The sequence below is a fragment of the Ricinus communis genome, chromosome 7 (assembly GCF_019578655.1).
Source record: "Ricinus communis isolate WT05 ecotype wild-type chromosome 7, ASM1957865v1, whole genome shotgun sequence".
Lineage (NCBI taxonomy): Eukaryota > Viridiplantae > Streptophyta > Magnoliopsida > Malpighiales > Euphorbiaceae > Ricinus > Ricinus communis.
The window spans coordinates 5,623,935-5,647,741 of NC_063262.1; the positions used below are offsets into that span (position 1 = coordinate 5,623,935).

The 23,807-nt window shown below is 32.9% G+C and overlaps 4 protein-coding genes across 13 annotated transcripts; 2 read left to right on the forward strand and 2 right to left on the reverse strand.

The window, feature by feature from the left end:
• Positions 1–3,057: 3,057 nt before the first annotated feature.
• On the forward strand, positions 3,058–6,515 carry LOC8277493 (probable 1-deoxy-D-xylulose-5-phosphate synthase 2, chloroplastic). The gene is made up of 10 exons (XM_002532338.4): positions 3,058–3,212; positions 3,368–3,538; positions 3,714–3,878; positions 3,975–4,125; positions 4,324–4,595; positions 4,689–4,962; positions 5,047–5,354; positions 5,443–5,724; positions 5,810–6,094; positions 6,210–6,515. The coding sequence occupies exons 1-10, from the start codon at positions 3,123–3,125 to the stop codon at positions 6,354–6,356; spliced, it is 2,145 nt and encodes a 714-aa protein (XP_002532384.1). The 5' UTR covers positions 3,058–3,122; the 3' UTR covers positions 6,357–6,515.
• Positions 6,516–9,269: 2,754 nt separating this feature from the next.
• Positions 9,270–11,449, reverse strand: LOC8277494 (lectin 7). The gene has a single exon (XM_002532339.4). It carries the CDS (start codon positions 10,259–10,261, stop codon positions 9,476–9,478), a length of 786 nt encoding a protein of 261 aa, XP_002532385.3. The 5' UTR covers positions 10,262–11,449; the 3' UTR covers positions 9,270–9,475.
• A 3,613-nt stretch (positions 11,450–15,062) lies between these two features.
• LOC8277495 (lectin 7) lies at positions 15,063–16,247 on the forward strand. The gene has a single exon (XM_002532340.4). The coding sequence runs from the start codon at positions 15,284–15,286 to the stop codon at positions 16,070–16,072; it is 789 nt and encodes a 262-aa protein (XP_002532386.1). The 5' UTR covers positions 15,063–15,283; the 3' UTR covers positions 16,073–16,247.
• A 400-nt stretch (positions 16,248–16,647) lies between these two features.
• On the reverse strand, positions 16,648–23,419 carry LOC8277496 (KH domain-containing protein HEN4). 10 transcript variants are annotated; one of them, XM_048376777.1, is made up of 9 exons: positions 23,218–23,419; positions 22,292–23,018; positions 21,041–21,472; positions 20,596–20,877; positions 19,717–19,986; positions 19,342–19,638; positions 19,181–19,230; positions 17,763–17,880; positions 16,648–17,045 (listed from the first exon to the last, which is right to left on the reverse strand). In XM_048376777.1, the coding sequence occupies exons 2-9, from the start codon at positions 22,871–22,873 to the stop codon at positions 16,911–16,913; spliced, it is 2,166 nt and encodes a 721-aa protein (XP_048232734.1). In that variant the 5' UTR covers positions 22,874–23,018; positions 23,218–23,419; the 3' UTR covers positions 16,648–16,910. The 10 variants fall into 10 exon arrangements, 7 of the variants coding, with proteins under 7 accessions (XP_048232734.1, XP_048232739.1, XP_048232737.1 ...); XM_048376782.1 differs by lacking the exon at positions 23,218–23,419 and having other exon boundaries at positions 17,763–17,871; positions 19,181–19,227; positions 22,292–23,153; XM_048376780.1 differs by lacking the exon at positions 23,218–23,419 and having other exon boundaries at positions 17,763–17,874; positions 19,181–19,227; positions 22,292–23,153.
• Positions 23,420–23,807: the final 388 nt, after the last annotated feature.

Below are 23,807 nucleotides of genomic sequence, written 5' to 3' on the forward strand. Positions count from 1 at the left end.
TAATGAATATTTATATGAAAGGAAGTGTTTTAATTACTATCACTAATTCACGTGAAGCATGAAATGTGTTTGCCTTCTCTTTTTAATAATCTATACAGTGTGTAGTTTTTCTAAGTTTCTAAGTTGTAATCTAATCTTTTTCCACTTCTGCACGCCATAAAATAATTAATATTTTCCTTTGTGGAACAATACACAAAATCTTCATCATCTTCTTCTTCTTCTTCTTCTTCTTCTTCTTCTTCTTCTTCTTCTTCTTTTTTGTAATTTTAATTTTTTTTTAAAAAGGACAGTGCTCCCCAAATCTCATTGGATTTGGGAAGCTAATCAGCTAACACTATAATATATATATTACTGAAAAGAAATAGGGAAAGATCAAGGAACCTGATACGCACCTGCCTTATGTATATATGCATCATTTTCAAAACATAGGCACATGAAAATTGATTTAAATGATGGGCTCTAAAAGAGGACTTAAATATATTATAGTGTTCCACTTTGTATGGACGGTTATGGGGTGATCTTGATTACACCATTTTTGAGGATTGGATTTTAATTGAAGAATTTATAGTTTATAGCTAAAGCGGGGAGAAGGGAATAATAAAACTTAGATGTATGGAGCTATGAAGCAAAGATAATAAAATATATATTATTACCTAATGATCATAGTATATAATTTATCTTTACGTGCTAATTCAATACACAACGGTCCACAATCTTAAGCAGTTAGTCATTTATAATGTCCCATCTAATGAATTATATTCAGAGATTATTTTTGAGATGGCGTGTTCTTTCTTTGCCTCAATATATAAAAAAATTAAAAGCCTAATGGTAGGATTCACACAAAAACTAGTTAAGTAGGTTGGTTTTTTGTGATATTTTTATGGAATGCAATAAAGTTAAGAAGTTATTGCCCGTTTCGGGAACAATTCTCATAATTTATTTAGAATAAGATAGGGGTCTTTTTCTTTTTATAAAAAAAAAAACTCGAATTTAAAACTTTAGTCAAGTCGAGATATGTATTTAGAAGTGTTCATAGTTCAGTTTGATCGATTTTTTTAGAAAAAGAAAAATTTATCCATATTGTATAATTACAAAATTTATCCAAAAAAATATCTATTTAATTTTGATTTGGGTAGTCAGATTGATCAGTTTACATTATTTATCAAATTTAATATGATATATATATATAATCATATGTATATAAATAAATTTGTATCTCATAAAAGTTAAACTATTTATTATTAAGTGTGAGAAAACACATATATTTTGATTTATTAAACTGAAATTATTTTATTTTATTTTATTTTATACAAATATCATATGATAAACTAAAGTTTCTAAATAATATATAAATATAAGATTAAATTAACATGTCATAAAGATAGGATCAATTATATAATGGATTCCAAATTTTATAATAAAGTGGCATACTTTATAATTAAATTTAAAAACAATTCCCTAATCTTAAGAATTAACAAATAATTTCCAAGTTTTCAACTAAATAGACTGAAATTCCTTTTAAAAACCAAAAGTTAAGAAATCAAATATTCAATGAATTTGAAAAGTCTCGCTTAAGTATTTTCAACTAATTCTATAATGCATACCTAAATTATCATGCGACTTAGACAACATCCGATGATACCTGAATTTGTTCACTGGTTCAGGTATTCAACTCGGCTTGCTTAAGACCTCTTGAAAAATCTGAACTTGGATTTTAGGCTCGTTTGAGCTGGGCCTAATAAAATTTAATTTTTTTAGATGAACTTAAAAATATTATTTATATATTTGTTAAAATTTACCGGATAAATTCAGTTTGAATAAAAAAATTTATTCAAAAAAATAAATATACTTTTAGTTATATCCCGTGCTTAATTTTAGATTTAAATAGTCGAGTTAGGTAAAATCTTGAATTTAAATTTAAAAATTAAAATTTTATTATATTCAATTTGTATACTGAAAAGCTTTTGAAGAGGTCTTATAAGACATATAAGTGATAAAAAAAAAAGAACAAATATCTAAAATTTAAAAATTAAAAGTGTTTATAAGTTGAATTTGAAAGGAATAACTCTAAGATAATATGATTGAGCCTAATATATCACCACTGATCAAAGAAAATATAAAATAGATTTTTCTGGATACTCTCAGTACATCTTACTTTATTTATTGCTAAATGAGTAATATGTATAATGTGGTTATGAAATCTAAAATATATATTACTCTTTTTATTATTGAAGTTATAATATTTAAAAATGTATTGCTCTTCTGAATTTGGATTTGGACCAGTTGAGACTCTTTCTAAATATTACATTTCCACACATCAAATCCTCATTATTTAAATTTTTAATTGCCTATATGTTTATTCAAATTAGCTTTAATCGTATTTGAATTTAAGAGTAAATTTTCATTAATATTTTTATATTTTATATATATATATATATATATATATATATATATATATATATGTTAGGTAATAAAAATTGAAAATAAGAACACGATCGATCGAAGAGTAATTTGACCAAATAAATTAAAAATCAAGCTAATTTGATATGCACATCACTAAATATAATTTTTGAGTTTAAATCAATTTTATGTATATTTAATTAATATTTGTTTAGTCATTCAGATTTGAAACTATATTACATACATCTCGACTAATTCACATTTTTAGACATATTTAAGAGTAAATCCTTCAAAAAAATGTATATAGCCGAAAATTTCCTCTTAGATATAGAATAAAGAGCAAATCCATTTATCATTCAGACTAATTTATATAGTCAGTTTCAATAACTTAAATATTATAATAATATTTTGCTAATAGGGTAAGTATTAGGTAAGTATTTTTTTAAAATATTTATTCTTTTAAGGAAAAAATATAAAAACACATATGTTTGTACCAATACCATTCGTCCACCCAATCATACGGATACTACATTCATAAATATACACAAAGGAGAAATTAGAAGCAAAATCTCACGAGAAGTAGCGAGTTTATGACACATGACAAGCTTCCTTGTTTTCCCCTGCTTTCTATATAAACCTGTCATTCTCTGTCTTAAATCCTCACACTTCTTTTCTCTCTCTCTCTCTCTCCATTTCTGTCACTGCATACGCTTGAGCTAGCCATGGCAGCCTCTACTTCTTCCTTCATAGCAAACCAATCTTTCTCTCCATTCCTTAAAACTCCAAGATCAATCCCCAGTTACAGAAAACAGGTATGTACAATCTGTAGCTATGACGTTCATCTTCTTTAACGTCTTGTCTGGCCATATAGGATTCATTTCTTTGATTCTTGCACTTGATGATGTGGGTTTTCTTTCATGATCTTGTCTTTTGGTTGGTTTAGTAATGTTTGGTTATGTGTCTTCAGTTGTGTATAAGAGCATCTGCAGGCCAACCAGATGATCAAGATGATGGGAAAAAGATGATGATAAGAAAGGAGAAGGATGGCTGGAAAATTGAATTTTCGAAGGAAAAACCAGCCACACCATTGCTGGATACAATCAATTACCCTGTTCACATGAAGAACCTCTCTGTCCAGGTAACCAACAAGAAGTTAAGAGATAAAAAATAAATTAAACTGACGATAGATGATGGTTTGCTTTTATCTGTTTATAAGATTGTTATTTCACACTTAGCTGGACTGCTTTTGTCTTTTGTTATATTATTCTGTTTGTTTGTTTCTTTCTTGAATATAAATTTTTTAAACTCTACAGGATCTTGAGCAACTAGCGGCAGAACTTAGAGCAGATATTGTACACAGTGTATCAAAAACAGGGGGCCACTTGAGTTCAAGCTTAGGAGTCGTCGAGCTATCAGTGGCTCTGCATCATGTGTTCAACACCCCCGACGATAAAATCATATGGGATGTGGGTCATCAGGTGGGGGGACACTATATAATTCAAGAAGAACGGTGAATTCTTTTTTATTTTTAAGTCTTCAGGATATAAATTATGACCAGGTTCTAAATTTTGCAGGCATATCCACATAAAATTCTAACAGGAAGAAGATCTAAAATGCATACCATGAGGAAAACTTCAGGGCTCGCAGGATTTCCTAAGAGAGATGAGAGCGTTCATGATGCTTTTGGTGCTGGACATAGTTCAACAAGCATATCTGCTGGTCTTGGTATGTGCATCTCTGCCTTCTTCTTTTACATTAGACAAAGTTTCCTTCTCATCAATCCAGTGTGCATCAAATACAAATTCATATTAGAAGTTACAAGCGATCACAATTAAACCTGTCTTAATTGATAGTCCTATTAGTTAAAGTGTAACAACTAAATGTAGTAACGAGTTTTTTCTATGAACTGAAAAAAATATGCAGGAATGGCAGTTGCCAGAGATCTGTTAGGGAAGAACAACCATGTCATCTCAGTAATTGGAGATGGAGCCATGACAGCAGGACAAGCATATGAAGCCATGAATAATGCGGGATATCTTGATTCTAATCTAATTGTTATATTAAATGACAATAAGCAAGTGTCGTTGCCCACTGCTACTCTTGATGGCCCTGCAACTCCTGTTGGCGCCCTTAGCAGCGCTTTGACCAAGATCCAAGCAAGCACCAAATTCCGCAAGCTTCGTGAAGCTGCAAAAGTAATTTTTCTTATGATCTGTTTTCATTTTGGTTTTCACATACAATTTCAGTATCAGAAGGTATCTGACTTGGTTTTTGTATCTACATTAAAGAGCATCACAAAACAAATTGGTGGACAAACACATCAGGTTGCAGCAAAGGTAGATGAGTACGCAAGGGGAATGATCAGTGCTTCCGGGTCTACTCTCTTTGAGGAGTTGGGCTTATATTATATTGGTCCAGTGGATGGGCACAGCATCGAAGACTTGGTCACCATATTTCAAAAAGTAAAAGCAATGCCTGCTCCAGGACCAGTTCTGATTCACATTGTGACAGAGAAAGGGAAGGGATATCCCCCGGCTGAGGCAGCAGCAGATAAAATGCATGGTAAGAAGAGAGTAAATTTTATATCCTGTGGTGCTGCAGTGAAATTTTTGAGAAGATCCTTACCTTAGGCTTTCATATTCTCAGGTGTTGTCAAGTTTGATGTTGAAACGGGGAAACAATTCAAGCAAAAGTCCTCCACACTTTCATATACACAGTACTTCGCTGAAGCTCTGATCAAAGAAGCTGAAGTAGACAACAAGATCGTAGCCATTCATGCTGCAATGGGAGGTGGGACTGGTCTCAATTATTTCCAGAAGAGGTTCCCGGATCGCTGCTTTGATGTGGGTATTGCTGAGCAACATGCCGTTACATTTGCAGCTGGTTTAGCCACGGAAGGACTCAAGCCATTCTGTGCTATCTACTCATCATTTCTGCAACGAGGATATGATCAGGTGAGCCTAAGACAGTTGATAAATTAAGAAAAGTTGTTTGCTGGAACATTCAGCACTAATTTTTTTTTTTTTAATCTGGGAAATAAAGGTGGTACACGATGTCGACCTGCAAAAATTACCAGTCCGTTTTGCCATGGATCGAGCTGGTTTGGTAGGTGCAGATGGACCCACCCATTGTGGAGCATTTGATATCACATACATGGCTTGCTTGCCCAACATGGTGGTCATGGCTCCATCTGATGAAGCTGAGCTGATGCACATGGTTGCCACCGCAGCAGCCATAGACGACAGACCCAGTTGCTTCAGGTTCCCAAGGGGCAATGGGATTGGAGTAGCTCTTCCTCCTAATAATAAAGGAACTACACTTGAGGTTAGCCTAAGCAATCAAATTATAAAAACACAGACAAAAGAACAGAGAATAGACAGCTAATGTTTCTTTTTCAATTACTGAACAGATTGGAAAGGGGAGAATACTGATGGAAGGAAATAGAGTTGCAATTTTGGGATATGGTTCAATAGTTCAACAATGTGTAGAAGCTGCTGGAATGCTCAGAACCAGAGACATTTATGTAACAGTTGCTGATGCAAGATTCTGCAAACCATTAGATACAGATCTTATCAGGCGATTGGCTAAGGAGCATGAATTCCTAATTACAGTGGAAGAGGGTTCTATTGGAGGTTTTTGTTCGCATGTATCCCACTTCCTGAGTCTAAACGGAATTCTGGATGGACCGCTCAAGGTGATTTATCTTTCAGCAAGGAAATCTCAAACTTCTTTTGAGAAGACTGCCGCATTTTGTTCTCCTTTTCCTTCTTTTGTGCTCTGGTTCTAACCCTTTTAAAATCTTATTGCAGTTGAGATCAATGGTTCTTCCTGACAGATACATTGACCATGGATCACCTCTAGACCAGATTCAAGAAGCAGGGCTCTCGTCAAACCATATTGCTGCAACAGTCTTATCTCTCTTGGGGAAGCCAAAAGAAGCTCTTCAGTTCAAATGAAGTGATAAAAAAGACCAGACAGGGTGTTCGCTCAAGAGAGTAGCAAATAATCTTACACATCACTGAAAAGTTAATGTACGAGCGCAACTCAGGAATTCCAAATTTGGAATATTAATGTACAAAGGTTCCCAAATGATTCAATTGAGTTTTGAGTCATCAGTAGTGTCTCTGTATAAACAGCAGTTCCAGTATGATGAACATCTTACAGAACCAGAGCAGACCAAACTTAAGAAAATTCTCTTCAAGACATTGCTATATAACTGAATGAGAATAGAAACAGACGTCTAGCTAAATAATATTCGACAGTAATGTATAAGAAGTGTACTAATATCTGGGTGTAGTTTCCAGTGAAAACTATTTCAACATTGAAACATCATAATAGACAAGATATTTTATTCCAGAAATTGCATTTCCTTCCTACTTCTGAAGCATACCAAAAGTAGCTTCAGCATTAAGCTTTGTTCATTTTCATATCAATTTTAAATTCTGCTGGTAAAAGTGGTATCAGTTTATCACTAGACTAAAACACGGTATAAAAACAATAATAAATCTTTCAAGTAATCCATTAACATTTTGAAAATAAGATGGAGCAGATACTCACAATGTATATTAAAAATTGGCCACTAGCTCATGATCTACCTGTCACCAATTAATAAAGTTGATCAAGAAAATCCAAGCTGATAGCGGAAATGGCCACAGAGGGTACAACGAAGGAAGAAAAAGATATGGAGACTTTTATCAAAGATTCATCACTTATCCCAATCTCCAATATCAAATCTGTTTTACATCTCAAGCACTAATCTCTAAGATCAAAGAATCAAGCTATATTTTTCTGTTCCTTGTATTGCAATTTATAATCAATGAGAATTTGATTGCAAGGTTCGCTCTCCTTTAAATAAGACTTTCTGATTATGTTAAAACTTAAGTTTTGATAAATTTAAAGAAAGAAACTGTATCAGTAACATAACTCAAAGTCCAAACTAATTATTTCCTACATTTTAAGTGTTTCTTTTTGAGTCTTGGGTGAGCCCAATTAGCTTCTTTATAAGCAAGGATTCAAATATCAGCATAAACCCAATTCATTAAACAATTTATGTTGTCTTAAGCATATGAAGTACCACCTCTGCTAGGTTACTTAATCTCTTCAACTTTTCTCCTTCACCAATATTATCACATAATCAACCTTACATCTTAAATTTCTCTCTTTGCCGGTACAACAATCGAATAGGTTAATACTCTAATTTTATTTCATTTTTAATACCAAACTTTAATTTGTATTCTTTTGGTATCTAAACTTTGATTGTAGTATCGCTGAAATATCGTCGAGCGCTAAATTTGAACAATTTATTACTTATGCGGCAATCAAAAAACTATACAATAGTTATTTAATATTGGCTCATTTAAAATCATAAGTTCCACTAGTTATAGTTATTTTATATTCAATATTTACTTCTAATCCTAACTTTAAAATTACATTCCGCGGGTAAAAGATAAATACAAATTTCTAGAGTTAAGATTAGAGGTGAATAATGAGTTTTTTATTTAAATGAGTTAAATGGCGTAACTTTTACATTATCACATACGCAATAAATTGCCTAAATAATATCATAGCTGAAATTTGGATACCAAAATAATACAAATTAAAATTTTAATATTGAAAAGAAGATAAAATAAAAGTTTGGTCACGATCCGGGCAATTAGGCCCAATCTAAACATCACCATCATCGTTACATCAGGAACGCCTGACCCAACCAGGGCCCCACAAAGCCTGCTTCTAGCCTTCGTTTTAGCAGAATTATTACAAACCACCCGTCTTATAGTGTCATCAGTCGATTACTAGACATAGATGTCGCACTATGTACGTAACCTTTCCATTTGAACCACAGCATACTGCTGCCCTAGGAAATCTATGTGACGCCATATAATGTAATTTTTGGACTATTAGGAGGCGAGAATAGGAAGGATTTGCAAGAATGGAGAACTCAACCACAAATATATTCATTATACTTAAAAAGGTTGATTTCGGCCCACTGGAGTCAGTAGCTCGGTTAAATCGATCAGTTGCTTATGTTCCATCCTCCGGGAGTAGATGTAGTTTTGTTTTTCGAGATCGTGCACTCGTCTCAATCACCTATAACAAGCAGCTTTAAGCTCTTGCTTGCCAAAATCAGAAGACGATGTTCAAAACCGAACAGATCTTAACCGATCGAAGCTAAAGAAGAAGATGATCTTCAATGGTAATCTAACAGCTAGTAAAAGAAATTCATTGAGATCGCCTGTACATGGCATAACTTAACAAAAACCCATAACAATAACTTAAGCTCACTACAAGGAATATTCAATATAAACACAAAGTGGAGCTCTCCTTATTAGCAATGTAGAAAAGATGATTCTACATTACCAAGATTGAAATACACTAGATAATAACACTGTTACCTACTTTGGATCTATACACTATCAAAATCATGGATTAGTAGATAGAGAACATTCTAGCGGATTGATCTTTGGATCTGAAAATGCAGAATACACAGGTATCTTTGATTTTTGATATGCAACTTCTGACATGAATATCATCATACATTCTGTAATCTTGTCTAACCAATCATTTTAGTACTCCTGATTGCTTATGTTCTGATGATATTCCAATAGTAATCATTCATAACATATCTTTTAAAGCTAAACTGCATGTTGGTGTTCTTAAAATGCTTAAAGCAAAAGGGGCAGTTTCAGAAACTTGGGAAACAGAAAATTAGTTTGGTCTTGTTTCAATAAATATCAAAGAAAATCGGAAGCATGGCGTGACATTGATCCCTCATATGATATCATGTATGTGCTGACCAACAGAACAGGTTATCATTTGCATATAACAATGTACCATCAAAATAATTATATATAATCAAGCTATGCTATCATCAAAATCAGCTTTGGATTTTCATTATATTAATTTTTTTTTTTATTAATACGACAACAGCCACAAGACAGCCATCCATTTCACTGACCTGATTGAGCTAAGAATTTTTCATAATTCTCTAGGTTATCAGCCACCCTTTAACTTTATTTTCATTCTTATTTATTTTATATCATTTCATTTCTTTATTTTATCTTTCCCATCATTTATCTTACAAGCTAGAATAAAATTCCCAAGAAAGAATGTTATTTATTTCAACTGCTGCGCCAGTTGCAGCAGAGAAACCAATTCTAACCCATTCAGGCAACACTTCTCTCAGATCAACAGTATATGAAAGGCTGTAAGTCCCTCTGAAGGCTGGGTTTTGTTGGGTATCAGACACGAAAACACTCAAGTTCTTGGCATTGGAGTCATAATTCACCCATGCATTTACAATTCCTCCATTAAGAATATCACTTCTCCATGGAGCATTTGCCACAGAGGAAATGGAGTTAACATTGATCCCTACGTGATCAAAAGTTGGATCCCAAGGATTCTGATAAGAGTCGAATTCGACTGCAACAACTTGATTCTGCTGTGAGCCATTGATAGCCGTATCAGGACTAAACAATGCAAGATACCCGCCAGTTGCTCCAGGAGGGATTTCAGAATCAACTGGTGCAAGGAAAAATGTTATCCCATCACCATAAGATGTTGAGCCATGTTTGACATCTTTTACAATGAAAGAGAAGTGAGAAGTAAAGTCTGTAAGTTTTCCTGTCTGAGAGTCCCATATTTGCACAGGTTGAATATAGGAAACACGACCAGCACTGTAAGTAAGATTACTGTCTATCTGATTTCTTGTAAGTTGGAGAACCCCACTAGATGTGAACGCATCGCCTTGGAAAGATATTCCTCCCATGTTTGGGTAGAACGTATTGAAGGTGAAAGAAACTGAGTGTGCAGAAGGAATTACTAGTAGTAACATGATGCAAAAAAAGGTTGCAGGTAGCGCCATTGTTAATTAAGAGGAGGGAGATCAAGGTGGAAGGATTGAATGAACAGAATGGGAAACATAATAAATATATATAGGAGGAAGATGTCTTATACAAGCCTGTAATTAATGACAGATTTCTCTTTGTTAATTCTGAATTTACGAGGTATTATTCTCTGCCGGCTGCTGTGCTGGCTGAGACTGTCTATGCTTGGCAACCGCGAGATGCAGACATAAAAGAATAGAAAACAGAAAGGTAAAAGCAAAGAATTATTTTACAGTTCTGTTAGCATAAGCAAGAGGTGTTCCATCTTTTTCATATTTGTGCTTGTGGTGAGAGTTGTTAGATTTCTGTTGATATACGTACATTAGTTGGAAATTTGATGACATTCTGTATGGTACGTACAAGACAAATACCCTAATAATCATAAGCTAATTTCCTGACATGATTTTTGTTATTTACAGCATATTCGTTACACCAAGAATCGGAAAATGGAGTAGCATTTCCACAACAAGATGACTTACAATTCCAAGGAATTTGTTTGGTATGCAATGGAATGAAAATTGGAATCCTGTATCTTCCTTTTTCTTTTTATTTTTTTTTTATTTTTTTAACATCAATATTTTCAGAATTACCCCTTTTTAATATTTTCATATTTTAGGAGTAAATGAATTACTTTTTTATCTTCTCATTTTATTTTATGTTTTAAAATCCTATTACTTCACAAGATAACAGAATTCAAATGTTACAGAAGATTTCAATACTTAACCCAATATTTAAGAACATTTTTCTTGAGGTGAATAGCCTTATGGTCAACGAGCAAATGAATCGGCTCTTCTGCATTGATGTCATTTTATAAATTTTAATATTTAGATTTTATAGCAATTATCATAATTATTTGTTTTATATAATTGAATTTTGTTAGATGAGTTAAGTTTAATTTTATAAGTTTCTTTTACCTCTGCTGTTGCTTTTCTGTAGTATGTATATGTGGTGTAATTGCTTCTTATCAGGTCATAGAAAACCAGTTCTTTTGTCTTCGTCTGGTTTCTGTTCTGTTTTGGTGTGGCCATCTTTATAAGATTTTCAGGTTTCCTTTTCTTTTTGTTCTTTTTTCTTTTTCTTTTGTGTTTGCTATGTCTGATGGGCCGTTATTTTTTATTTCCATTCTTCTATATTTAATTTTATATTCTTAAAATTTAATTAATAATAAATAATTAATTGTACTTATTTATACATATTTTATATTATCAACAAAATCAGATTTTAGGTATAATTTTTTACTTTTTTCATATTTTATAAATTTCTACATTATTTATTTTAATTTTTAATATTCAAGTTAATAATATATAAATTGGATCATAAAACCGGATCGATTAAAACATATTGGAATCGGCTCAGAACTAGGAGACTACTTCAAAATTGATTTTTTCTCGGCTTGAATCCAAACTAACAGTTCCTATTCTAACTCGTAAAATAAAATAATTAATTTTAATTAATTTTTTTATATTTTAAGAATTAGTTGGAACCAACTGGAATTGGAACTGCGAACCATAACCGGCCATTTTATTATCACAATGTCTACTTTTTATAATCTAGAATAGTTATTGTTGGCGACGGTTTCGGGTGCACAATCAAGTGTCTTTAGCGACTAACGCGGAGATGTGAGTTTCTACTCGGGTAATCACTGAGACACTTTTACTAATGCGTGGCTTTTCTCTCCATAAGAAAGCTTACGCCACAAAATCTAGAGATAAATCTGGAAGCCAACTTTTTTATTTGTGTATATTAGTCTTTAATTTTATTGTGTAACAAAGTACTTCCTATAAATGCAAATAATTTCTATACAGGTATGTCAAAACAACACACAATATATCTTAGTCTAGCCTATTTTATTCAAACTCAACCAATGTTTAAATTGTTGATCTAGTTTATTAACCAATTATGTGTAAGATCTACCTAGCCTAGCTTGATTACATGTTATGCTCTTTGGGTTCCAACGTTTAAGCCTAATAAATTACTTGTTATGAGAAAGCTCATTAATTGTGATTTCAACCCTAACTAAGTTCAACCCTAACTAAACATGCTAAAGCCCGCTAGTCTATTTTACTTTTAGGGTTTCAGGCCTAGTTAAGGTTGATTAGCCTTTTAGACTCCTAAATTTAAATTGGATCAATTTTTTTTAGCCCTAAATCTATATGGGCCCATTTTAATTAATCAGGTACTATAATCATGTATTGAATTAATATACAACAAGCAAAAAACCTAACTATTATACAACTATGATTAAGAAAAAGGAAAAGACCTAAAACTATACAGAGGCCGGAAATACATCAAAGCACAATCTCGCATCCTCAGAGTCAATTGGTGTCTGATTTGTATAATCCCCCAGCTACACATGAAGAGTCGATTGGCTCTAGGGTCCTCAGACATGTTTTGTTCGATTTTCCTTCAATCACTAGCACAATCTCGCATCCTCAGAGTCAATTTTCACATGTATAATCGTTAAAAATTAATTAAAATGAGATAAAATAAATAAAAACATCAAAAATAAAAGTTAAAAAAGTCAACCAAAATCATAAATCACTAAAACCCTAAATTCTATATATTAATAGAAGGCAATCAAAACAGAAGAATCATATTTTAATAGATTCAATTACTTAATCATATTAACAAATAGATTTAAATATTAACCTTATAACATGTTTCTAGTCAAATCTCAAACCCTAATTCACAAAACATTAGATCTCAAAAAAAATTATAAGTTCTTAATATCATATTCAAAACTCTATTATCATGCATATTGATGAAAGGAACTAATCTAATAATATTTATCAAAGATCAATACCCTAAACATGTTTTTAAAAGCAAAAAATATAAAAAAAATACAAAAAGGAATGAAAGAACCGATTTTTATGATGAATGCAGATGTATGGTGGAAGGAACCCTTAAATATTTAAATAAAAATTGTCTAATATAATTATTATATAAAATATAATAAATTTAATTTTAAAATATAAATATAAAACTAATTTATAAATAAAAAAAATTTATGAATGAAATATTTAATTAAATTCCACCAGAAAGCAAAGCTTGGGTTATCAAGAAAATTCATTTTCGGGATACAACTAATTTGATTTTTGCTATATATCTGGACGTCTTAGTTTCGTGGGATATAATGGACACATGCCATGGTCCATGGTTTGAAAACTTCTTAACAAAACTAAAGTTTAGTGCAGACAGAACCCGCATCAATTTTATTTTTTAAATATTTTTTCTGCGAACGAATCAAATCATATGGTTCTATTTCTCAATATTTCTGACTTGCTCTTACGGAATCAAGAGGTCGAAAAGATTGAGAAAAATCAGTCATTCACAACCACTGATGAAGGATTCCTCGGAAAGTTAAAGATTAGTAATTCTTTTAGAAATCGAATGGATTCGGTCTTATACATACGCAAGGAAAGTGTCGTCCCTTAAATTTTGATTATACATACTTTTTTTCAAGAAAATAAATTTCTTTAAACTTTGAAATCGCAAATTGTATTATAATAAAAGAAAATTATTATAAAAATACTTTATATGAGTCTCAATAAACACCATAAACCTGCAAAAACAAATTACAAAACCGATATTTATAAGTATTTCTATAAGTCAGTTTTGTTGTTTCAATTATTATTTAATAACATAGTCTAAATAAACTTTATCCAATCATTATAGTCTTTATCGTTTCAAAATGTAAAATTTCACGTTGATTCAACTAGAAATAAAATGAAATATATTTCTAAGAATAATACAAAAATGGCGTGTAAATTTATTAGAATTTAACAATTAAATGTTTAAATTTTTAAAAGTTACAATTTAGTGTGTGAAATCAAAAATTATTAACATCTAAGTATATGGAACCGGTAATCTATATAAAGAAAGCTAGATAATTACCAAATTCTATGTGAACTTTTTAAAATTTGACAATTAAATATTTAAATTTTTAAAAGTTATAATTTAGTTTGTGAATTTAGTAAATACTTATAATTGAATGTATATAGCAGATCAATAGCAATTACAGATTTATAATTTTAAAATACATATTATCATTTTAGTAGATTAAAAAGAATAAAATATTAAAAAAAATCTTTAAAAAGTATCTAATTTTAATAGATTAATACATCATTCTTACTATCACTGTCTATTCTCATTATATTTTCATCAATTCTTTTAAAGAAAACTCTATCCAACTTTGAATATTATTTTATCTTCTTCAATCCATCACTATAAACATCAAAAACAAAATCGATTATTATTGAGGATGATAATCTTGACTATAACATTAATTACTAATACATCTGCTTATGACATGTATAGTATCTATTTTATATAATGTTTATCTATCTTTGTTGATCTTTATTGTTTACATGAAAGATTTACCCCATTTCATGTAAATATTATTTTTCACTATGAAAGTGTGATAGAGATTTATTTATTTACATTAGATTTTTTTATATGTAATGAATTTTTTTGCACACTCAAATATTAATAATATTTAATTTTACATATTTAATTATAACTTTTAAAAATTTAAACACTTGACACACTATTTTATAATAAACTGATACGGATAATCTGTAATTAGTTGTTGACTTGCTATATACACTCAATTGTAAATATTTATTAAGTTCATACGTCAAATTATAACTTTTAAAAATATTTAATTATTAAATCTTAGGTGAAACACTATTTTTATAAATATTCCTATATTTTCAATTGACACACTTCATATTGACTCCGTAGCTTTAAGACGATGCAATTCGTTGTAATAACAAAAATATAAAAATTATTTTTTCATTTTTAACTCTTCACATCTGCATTTAGCATCGCCAAATGCCAAGCATGTAGCAAACCAGACAGGCTCAGCCAGCACCAGCGGCCGGCAATTGTACCTCGGGAATTCAGACTTGACAAAGAGAAACCTGCTATATATTTACACTGCTCCCTGTTCTGTCCCTTCAATCCATATAAACCTTCTAACTCTGCCTCTTTTCTAAACCATGGCTCTTCCTGAAATATTTCTTGGCGTCATGTTACTGCTGACAATTCCTTGTGCACGCTCGGTTTCTTTCACCTTCAAAACATTCTACCCAAACATAGGAGGAATATCTTTCCAAGGTGATGCGTTCACATCTAGTGGGGTTCTCCAGCTTACAAGAAATCAGGTAGACAATAATCTTACTTACAGTGCTGGTCGGGTTTCGTATATCCCACCTGTTCAAATCTGGGATTCTGAGACAGGAAAGCTTGCGGACTTCACTTCTCGCTTCTCTTTCATTGCGAAAGATGTTAAGTATGACCAGACAATTTATGGTGATGGACTGGCATTTTTCCTTGCGCCAGTTGATTCTGAAATCCCTCCTAAATCCGTTGGCGGGTATCTTGCATTGTTGAGTCCTGATACTGCTGTCAATGGCTCAAAACAGAATCAAATTGTTGCAGTCGAATTTGATTCTTATCAGAATCCTTGGGATCCAAGCTTTGATCACGTAGGGATCAATGTTAACTCCATCATCTCTGTGGCAAATGCTCCATGGAAAAACGATATATTTAATGGAGCAATTGTAAACGCATGGGTGAATTACGACTCCAATGCCAAGAACTTGAGTGTTTTCGTGTCTGATACCCAAAGCCCAGTCTTCAGAGGGACTTACAGCCTTTCATATACTGTTGATCTGAGAGAGGTATTGCCTGAATGGGTTAGAATTGGTTTCTCTGCTGCTACTGGCACAGCAGTTGAAACAAATAGCATACTTTCTTGGGACTTTTATTCTAGCTTGCAACAGTAATAATACAAAAGGTAAAAGAGAGAAATCGAAATAAAAAAATAATAATAATCATATTCATAATGGAGTTATAGGTTTTGTTGAATAAAACCAGCAAGCTGGATGGCCTTGTTGGGCATGTTTTTCATATTAATAAGAGATTCATTAATGAATGAAAATCCAAAGTTCATTTTGATTATTAGCTTAGCTTGATTTAAAACATTTGTTTTGATGGTATATTGTTGTGTACAAATGATAAGCAGTATTATACTCTGTTGCATTAGCTTTAATGTCAATACCACAGATTTCAGCTGGTCAGTACGACATTAAATGAGGCAGGTCATTCTTCCAATTTTCTTTGATGTTGAAACAAGGCAAAATAACTATTCCTCAGAAAGGAGAAGAAAAAATTGAAAAAAAGGAGAAGAAACAAGACCAAACTAATTTCTTGTTTCCCATGTTTCAGAAACTGTCCCTTCTACTTTAAGCATTTAAGAACATGACATGAACACTAAAAGACATGATTTTTATTTTATGCATTTACGAAAATGAGTACTAACATTATGATTTCTATAGCAAGATCAGAGCATAAGCAATCATAAATAAAATGATTTGTTTGATAAAATTTCAGAATGAAGCACTTTCAAATCCAAAGATCAACCTGTTAGAATGATCTCTTTTCTATCTATGAATCTATGATTTTGATGGTGTCGGGTAATCTTTTGATAGATCAGAAGTTAGTATTTCATATTAACAACAGAACACCTGCGCCTACAGTGTTGTGGCTTCACATGGAAATGTACATAGAGTGACATGGATGCCTATCAATGGGTTGATGACTATAAAACTGGTGGTTTGGAAATTACTGGTCTGCTAGAATGAAGGCTTGAAGCAGGCTTTGCGCTGCATTGGTTTGATCAGGTGTTCCTGATATGACAACTATCCTCCCACTTTTGCCGGAAGAAGGCTCGCGCACTTCAACTTTTGCACCTGAAATCTGATGAAAATAACTACTTTTAAATTAATTAATTTTATGCAGAGAGCAATAATACCCTTGCAGTGAAGAAGTTTAACCAACTATAACAATGAGTATCTCTGTGTCTCCCCATCTCATAATATTGAGAATAACAGTTTGTATTTGTCTCACAACCAAAGGCCAACAAGTTCTGATCTATTGAATGTTCTTCCACTTATTCATCTGTTTTGTATGTGCCAATGAGAGAGAGAGAGACTTTAATGTATTTAAGAAACCGATATAATCCCAAGCAAATATCCACCGTCATTACATTAGGAAAAGGAAAAGCCCTAGTGAAATTCAGTGCACAAATATACTGTACTACATTGCATCTTTCACTAATTGGTTGTTCTTTATTCTACTGTTTTTAGGCATTTGTTGATTAACTTAAGTCTCTTCCGAATTATTTTATTTTATTTTTTGGGCAGATGGTTCTAAAGCTTATTAATCTAACTGCATATCAAGATTTAAGACTTCCGAACTCTTAGTACATGCTACAATAAGATGATTTCAAATTTTTACCAAACTAAAGTAGCTGCACTGCAGGTAACTTATTATAATCATTTGACAAAACCGAGCAGTATTCAGTTCATCAACGCAGCAAAATAATATACAGTACACAATGCTTAATAATGACCATTACTCTATTCTTTTCTTTTCCTTTTTCTTCTTTTAGTTGGTTAGCAAACATATAATTACCTGTCTTAATCGAGCCAGATTGCTGCCATCTTCACCATAAACAGAGCCAATAGTATCTTCAGGAACTACGAGCTCAATGATTGTGTTCACCACAATAGGAGATCTCTTTCTGCTGTAACTAAACAATTAAATGCATACGAAATCTTTTAACAGTAATTCAACAGTTTTCACATGTATTTTAATTGGGGTGCAAAATCGTTTTTTCTTGTTATGTTGCAGCAGGTAATGACACATTGCTAGATGTAGGATAACTTGATGAGAACATTTAAAATTATGATGCTCTTACATTAAACAAGCATTGAGAACCAAGACTGAAAGCAAGTATGCACACCTGAACAACTACCTCTATTTAATGTTCCATGCAACAAGTAATAGATTAAACCATGATTATACTGGTATGATCACCTAACCCATCTAAGGCAAGAGTCATTTTCATCCTCAGCCTCAGCATGATCAGTGATCATATAACCAATCCACTTGAAATATGCAAAAAGAAATGTCAGAGATCATATGGAAGGAACTGATCTCAATCTTTCGTCGGTGCGCTCCGCCCGGTGACTAAGAAAGAAATTGGTTTGCGCTTGAATTGAAGTGATGAGGTCGCAAAGAGGTAGATGAGAAAGAGCATTAAAATACCAAGTAAACAATTGATAGAGAGGAAAGAAACAAAATAATGTGCAATTTTAAACTTGGTGGTCTTACAATAAGTTCCTTTTATATGTTAATAGGCCATGCCAGCAAAATTCTACAAGTTAAACTATCAAATATACACTGGACAAAATTTTAGAACCAACAACTTAATAGGTTGGCTTTTAATCTTATATTTGAGATAAGCAAATCCGAAAATTGAAAAAAGATTAAAATAAAAATAAAATCAAATAACAAGAACAAATGTTTATGGATTTAAAGAGAAATAGTTGCAAAAACCTAATGACCTTTCATTAACAATATGAGACTATACTGAAATAAGAATAAACAAATGTAAAAAGAATAAAATATGACCAACAGCTAAAAGACTTTGATATTAACATGTTCAACCTCCGTAGTCCAGATCTTGGCCTAACTATATGTAGGTAATTTAATCAATAAGATTGATATCTTTCAAATTTGTATATTAGGTTCATCTACATTGCCATAATACAACAATAAATAAAGAGAGAGAGAGATTATTTATCATTTGTATAGCAATTAGTCAATCCAAGTTCAAAATTTAATTTCTTCAGTCTGATACCGAAAGTGTTTTCAATAGTTTGAAGAACATACGTGCAATGATCACCTAACTACTCTCAACAAAATTTAACAAAATGTGTAGTGTGTGATCATGGCTATTTTCATCACATTGAAAAGGATTAAAAAACAGATCAAAGAAATGAGGAGAAAAAGGAAAATGAGTATCTATAGTTTTGTTGTGTGCTGACCTCTCAAGTTCTGCACCCCGTCCAAAAGTTTTCCCTCTTCCTGCAGTCTGCTACAAACCCAACTTCTAAAGACTGAGTTCATTGGACAGAAATCAAATCCTTAAAGATACATGAGAAAAGGGAACATGACCTTCAATAGAAAGAAATAAGAAACCAGTCACCTGTGGCATATGTAATGCAGGTGAAGGAAAGTCAATGTTGTTGGAGAGTTGAGGTTGATTGATCCCTCGTGTTAAAGAAGTATCTTGAATGGGACCAGGAGCTAGGCCCGATGATGAATGGGATCCAGAACTTGTAGTCTGTCTCACTCCTCCACTAGAGCTTCTTTCACCTACCTCATTAAGTACCTCCTTGGGCAAAAGGAAGTGCAGAGACCTTTCAAGTCCTGAACCCCCACCAAATGCTTGTAAGCTGTTCTCTTGATTTTTAATTGCTGTTGTATGCTCTCTTTGAAACTTCTACAATCATACACAAAAGAAGAGGTCCTCAGACTGGAATACATTTAAAACTATAAAAGGAGGAAGAGAACCTCTCACCTGTGCTGACTGCAGTCTCGGTAAAGAAGCATTGTTGAAGCTGCTGGAGAATCCAAGCTGATTCATTGCTCTTGTCAAACTAGTTTCTTGATCAGAATCAGGAGACAGGCCTGCCGGTTGATGCAATCTAGGAGAAGCAGTCTCCACTTTTCTTCCTTGGGGACTCCTTGCTTTCTTTTCATTGAGCACCTCACTAGGCAAAAGATTACCCCTCAGTTTCCCAGTAACCATAAACAGTGCATTCTGTACATTTTTATACTCACCAGTGATCTGCAAGAAGTATGTTAATTCTCATTTTAATCAGCCAGGCAGGTGGCCCCAAAAGTAAGTTGCTAACTAAAATTCAAATAAAGAAAAACTGAAATCAATATAACCTAGAGGCTTTACCAGACCATTAAATTGGAACATCCTAGTATCCAGGAACTATACTAAATATAGTTTTGAATAAACATTAAAGAACATGATCTGAGCTGCAAATAACAGAAGTAGAATCAAATGTAACATTACAAAATAAAAATGGTGGAACTATTAGCCAACAATTTCAGGACTAATTTACTCTAATACTTTATTATTCTTATATACTTTATAAGTATTAGTCTATCTTAGGGTTCTTTTCTCCTATCTATATCTTGTATTATATACTACAAGCTGGTTTTGTTAATACTTGATACAACAATTGATTATTGAGGGAATTATCTGAGGCTACCACAAGGATTTGAGAATGAGAATCTTAAAAGAGTTATACAAGTGACTTGTAGGTTTTGGAAAATAATATCTTCATTATAGCAAATCCTGAAATGTAGAGTATCCTAAAAGAATATAAACCTTCCACTTTGTATCACAATTAACTTCAGATGTGAACAATAGTCATAATCATACCTCTATTACTACATCATCTTCTGAAGCACAAGCCATGATCTGTTCCCCATCTAATATCCGTATATCAGCACCACTTACTTCTATCATTTCAGAATCTATATTGCCAGTGCCACCCTTCTCAATCAAGCAACAAACAGCATCTGATGCCACTAGGAGCCTTGCAGTTACTGTAGCACCCTCAATCAAACCTGATGGATGCCCCTTTTCAATGTCATGTTCAACAGATCTAGCAAAGACGAGAATAGCAGCATTTTGTGCAGGAGAGTGCCATGATTCAAGGTTCTACATAGGGTAGCAAGCATTCACAGATTAATGAACAAACTAAACATGGAGCATTATGATGAAAACAACCCAAATTAAGAGCAGAGATGGTACAAAGACTTGTGTGCTTCTAGTTGTGTTAATGTACTAGGTAGAAGAATTTTGACATAGCAGCATGACTAACCTCCAACGCAGAAATGGTAACTACACGTTCACCAGACATAGACATTGGAGCTGCAAACATGATAGAAGCACCTGTTTCATTTTGTAGGGTTCTGACAATGGTTCCTTTCTTGCCAATAATGCTCCCAGCTGCACCATTGGAGCAAAGCAGCCTGAATGACACTTCGTGTCGTACCGCTTCCGCATCCTGGTTGGGGTCTTCACCAGCATCCGAGGATAATGGATGGGAAGTTCCAGAATTTCCACTTAAAGGTGGTAACAGTGAACTAAGATGTGGGAAGAATTCTGCATGTGGATCAGAAGAGGCCAAATGTGAAGCTCTCTCAAGTGGTCTCATCAAAAGCGTTGGGTCTTTTTCATATGGTGGACAATCGTGAAGACAATCAGTAACAGCAACCAGTGCTTTTTTCACTGCCAAAATGGAACCTGTAATCTGCCATAAACATAAAAAATTTCTTCACATGGAAAGAAGGAAGTCATTTTCTTCCTGTACTGCACACATTTACCAAACAAAGTGGATATTTGTCCCTATGGTCCAATAATATTGGTTCCAGTACATCACTTATTACCATTACAACTTACTCCCAACCTTAAATCTAATGAACTATGAAGGAACCAAGCACATCATTTACAAGTTTGCAGGTAATTATATCATAATGGATCAATTTTTAACTAACTAATGCAACACCAAGACTCCAAGAAGCATCGACCAAGCAGCCCCAGTTTTAGTTGCACCAAATAATAAATGATGTGGACCTGACACTGGCAATCTTAATCTTTGCAGATAAACAATATGGTGTAAGCTCCTAACGCAAAAGCCTGCTGATTATCTAGACAGCTAAATCTGATATCAAGATGATCAATTTATAAAATTTCATTGAAAAAAAATATATAAAGCGAAATCCTTTTCTATTCATTCAGTTCAATTATAGTCAATTCTCATGTTTGGAAAGCCTAGTTACTATAACGGAAAATTTTTCAACTTAAAAAGTAAAAATACTAGTAATAAAAAGGCACTTTGAAAGAAAAAGCTTAAAGTGACATGATTTTGCAAGAATTTACTTCAATTGAACTCCCGTATGATTTATCCCAAAGAAGGCATTAAAATGTTTCTCAAATCGAAATTCAAAGAAACCAAGCACAACAAAGCCAAAAAATAAATTCAAAAACAAACTAAACAAACATTTTTCTTTTAAGAAAATTCACATAAAGAAGTAAAAGAAACACATGCAAACAAATAAGAGAGAGAGACCTGAATCAGTTGATCATCCTTAGAAGCACAATGTGGGGGTGGAAGGAATCTAATATCCGCCCCACTCTCTCTCCTCATTCTCAACACATTCTTCCCTCCTTTTCCAACAACGGCACCAATTTGTGTCGTATCAGCCAAAAGGCCACAATAACCTTCGCCCAGACCACTATTATTACTATTGTTATCGACTCCTCCTCTTCTTTCTCTTTGACCATCAACTTCCCACATTCTCTCACAAACCCTAATTACTGCCTCTTGAGCCACCGACACCAGTTCCTTTTCCTCCTCTTCCGCCCCATTATGATCGTGACAAGTCGTTGAGTTCAACGTGATTCTTTTTCCGGGAGATGCTGGACCTACTATTGTGATCACACGGTGGTCTGAACCCTGCACTTGTTCGTCACAGTGGACAGTGCACCCTGTGTCTCGCCGTATTTGAGAGATAGCCGAGCCCGAACGGCCGATCAAGCCGCCGATTATGGACGCGTGGCAAACTACTCGGAATGCTACTTGACCTGGTTGGAGCATGACGGGAGGCCGCGTAGGACGCGGGCGTCTACGGCGGTCGCGGTGGTGTTGCATTGATTAAACGGCGGTCGCTGTCGTGTTTGCGTTTTGGTGTTACGACAGTCGACAGGACTCCGCAGTTGTTTACTTGACCGAACACTCTGTTTTTCTTTCTCAGAGAAATGCTAAAACGCGGTTGTACGGACACAGTATATTTATTCTTACGCAGACCCAAAAAGAAAAAAAAAAAAAGAAATTGAGGCAGTTATTAAATAGAAAACTAGCCAAAATTAGTTTACAATCAAAAGAGAAACCCTTTCTTATTGTGTCATCAAGAAATTGATCTTAAAAAAGAATAAAAAGAAAAGAAAGAAACAAGAATTGATAATGTAAATGCAAAGACAATCTTCTTAAATTACCTTAGGCCTTAAGGTTTGCGTGATGACCAAATAAAGATATACTTTCCTTAGTGCTAGAGGGAAAAGAAAATATCAGCTTTCTTTTTTAACTTAAAGGAAGGGAAAAGAGAAATAGCAGTATCTCCATACTACAGAATGCCACCACAATTGCAAATGTTTGGAGTAATGGAGGATCCAGAAGTAAGCTTTTCTCGATAACGGTAACAAAAATAATCACCTTTCTTTTTTCCTCTCAAAATAGAGATCTCATTCAGTAAATATAATAATATTCAGATCCCATTAGTATTGGATTTATGTCTGAAATATAGAAGGAAGAACTGCACCCTACCGAAAAGTACGGAACAAAAAATTTGATATTATATATATATTATGTTTGAGTTTGTTTAGTTTTGTTATATTATTTAAAATAATTAAAATAAGATTTTAAGATGTTTATTTTAAAATTTTATAAAATTTGACTATAATTAGTTTTAGATAAAAATTAAACTAGAAAAAATAAATTTATAAATAATTAATATCGAATAAATAAGATAAATGTAAATAATTAATAGTTTAAACTTTAAGTGGTTAAAAGCATAAAAGGTAATGCA

Bases quoted from the DNA above. Each gene is read 5' to 3' on its own strand.
- LOC8277493 (XM_002532338.4), top strand. From the start codon at position 3,123: ATGGCAGCCTCTACTTCTTCCTTCATAGCAAACCAATCTTTCTCTCCA. The intron at 3,539-3,713 runs GTAACCAACAAG...TAAACTCTACAG, and splicing joins TGAAGAACCTCTCTGTCCAG to GATCTTGAGCAACTAGCGGC. The intron at 4,963-5,046 runs GTAAGAAGAGAG...TCATATTCTCAG, and splicing joins AGCAGCAGATAAAATGCATG to GTGTTGTCAAGTTTGATGTT.
- LOC8277495 (XM_002532340.4), top strand. From the start codon at position 15,284: ATGGCTCTTCCTGAAATATTTCTTGGCGTCATGTTACTGCTGACAATT.
- LOC8277494 (XM_002532339.4), bottom strand. From the start codon at position 10,261: ATGGCGCTACCTGCAACCTTTTTTTGCATCATGTTACTACTAGTAATT.
- LOC8277496 (XM_048376777.1), bottom strand. From the start codon at position 22,873: ATGCAACACCACCGCGACCGCCGTAGACGCCCGCGTCCTACGCGGCCT. The intron at 20,878-21,040 runs GTTAGTCATGCT...TACCCTATGTAG, and splicing joins TTACCATTTCTGCGTTGGAG to AACCTTGAATCATGGCACTC. The intron at 17,046-17,762 runs GTAATTATATGT...TATTTTCATCAG, and splicing joins ATCTGGCTCGATTAAGACAG to ATTTCAGGTGCAAAAGTTGA.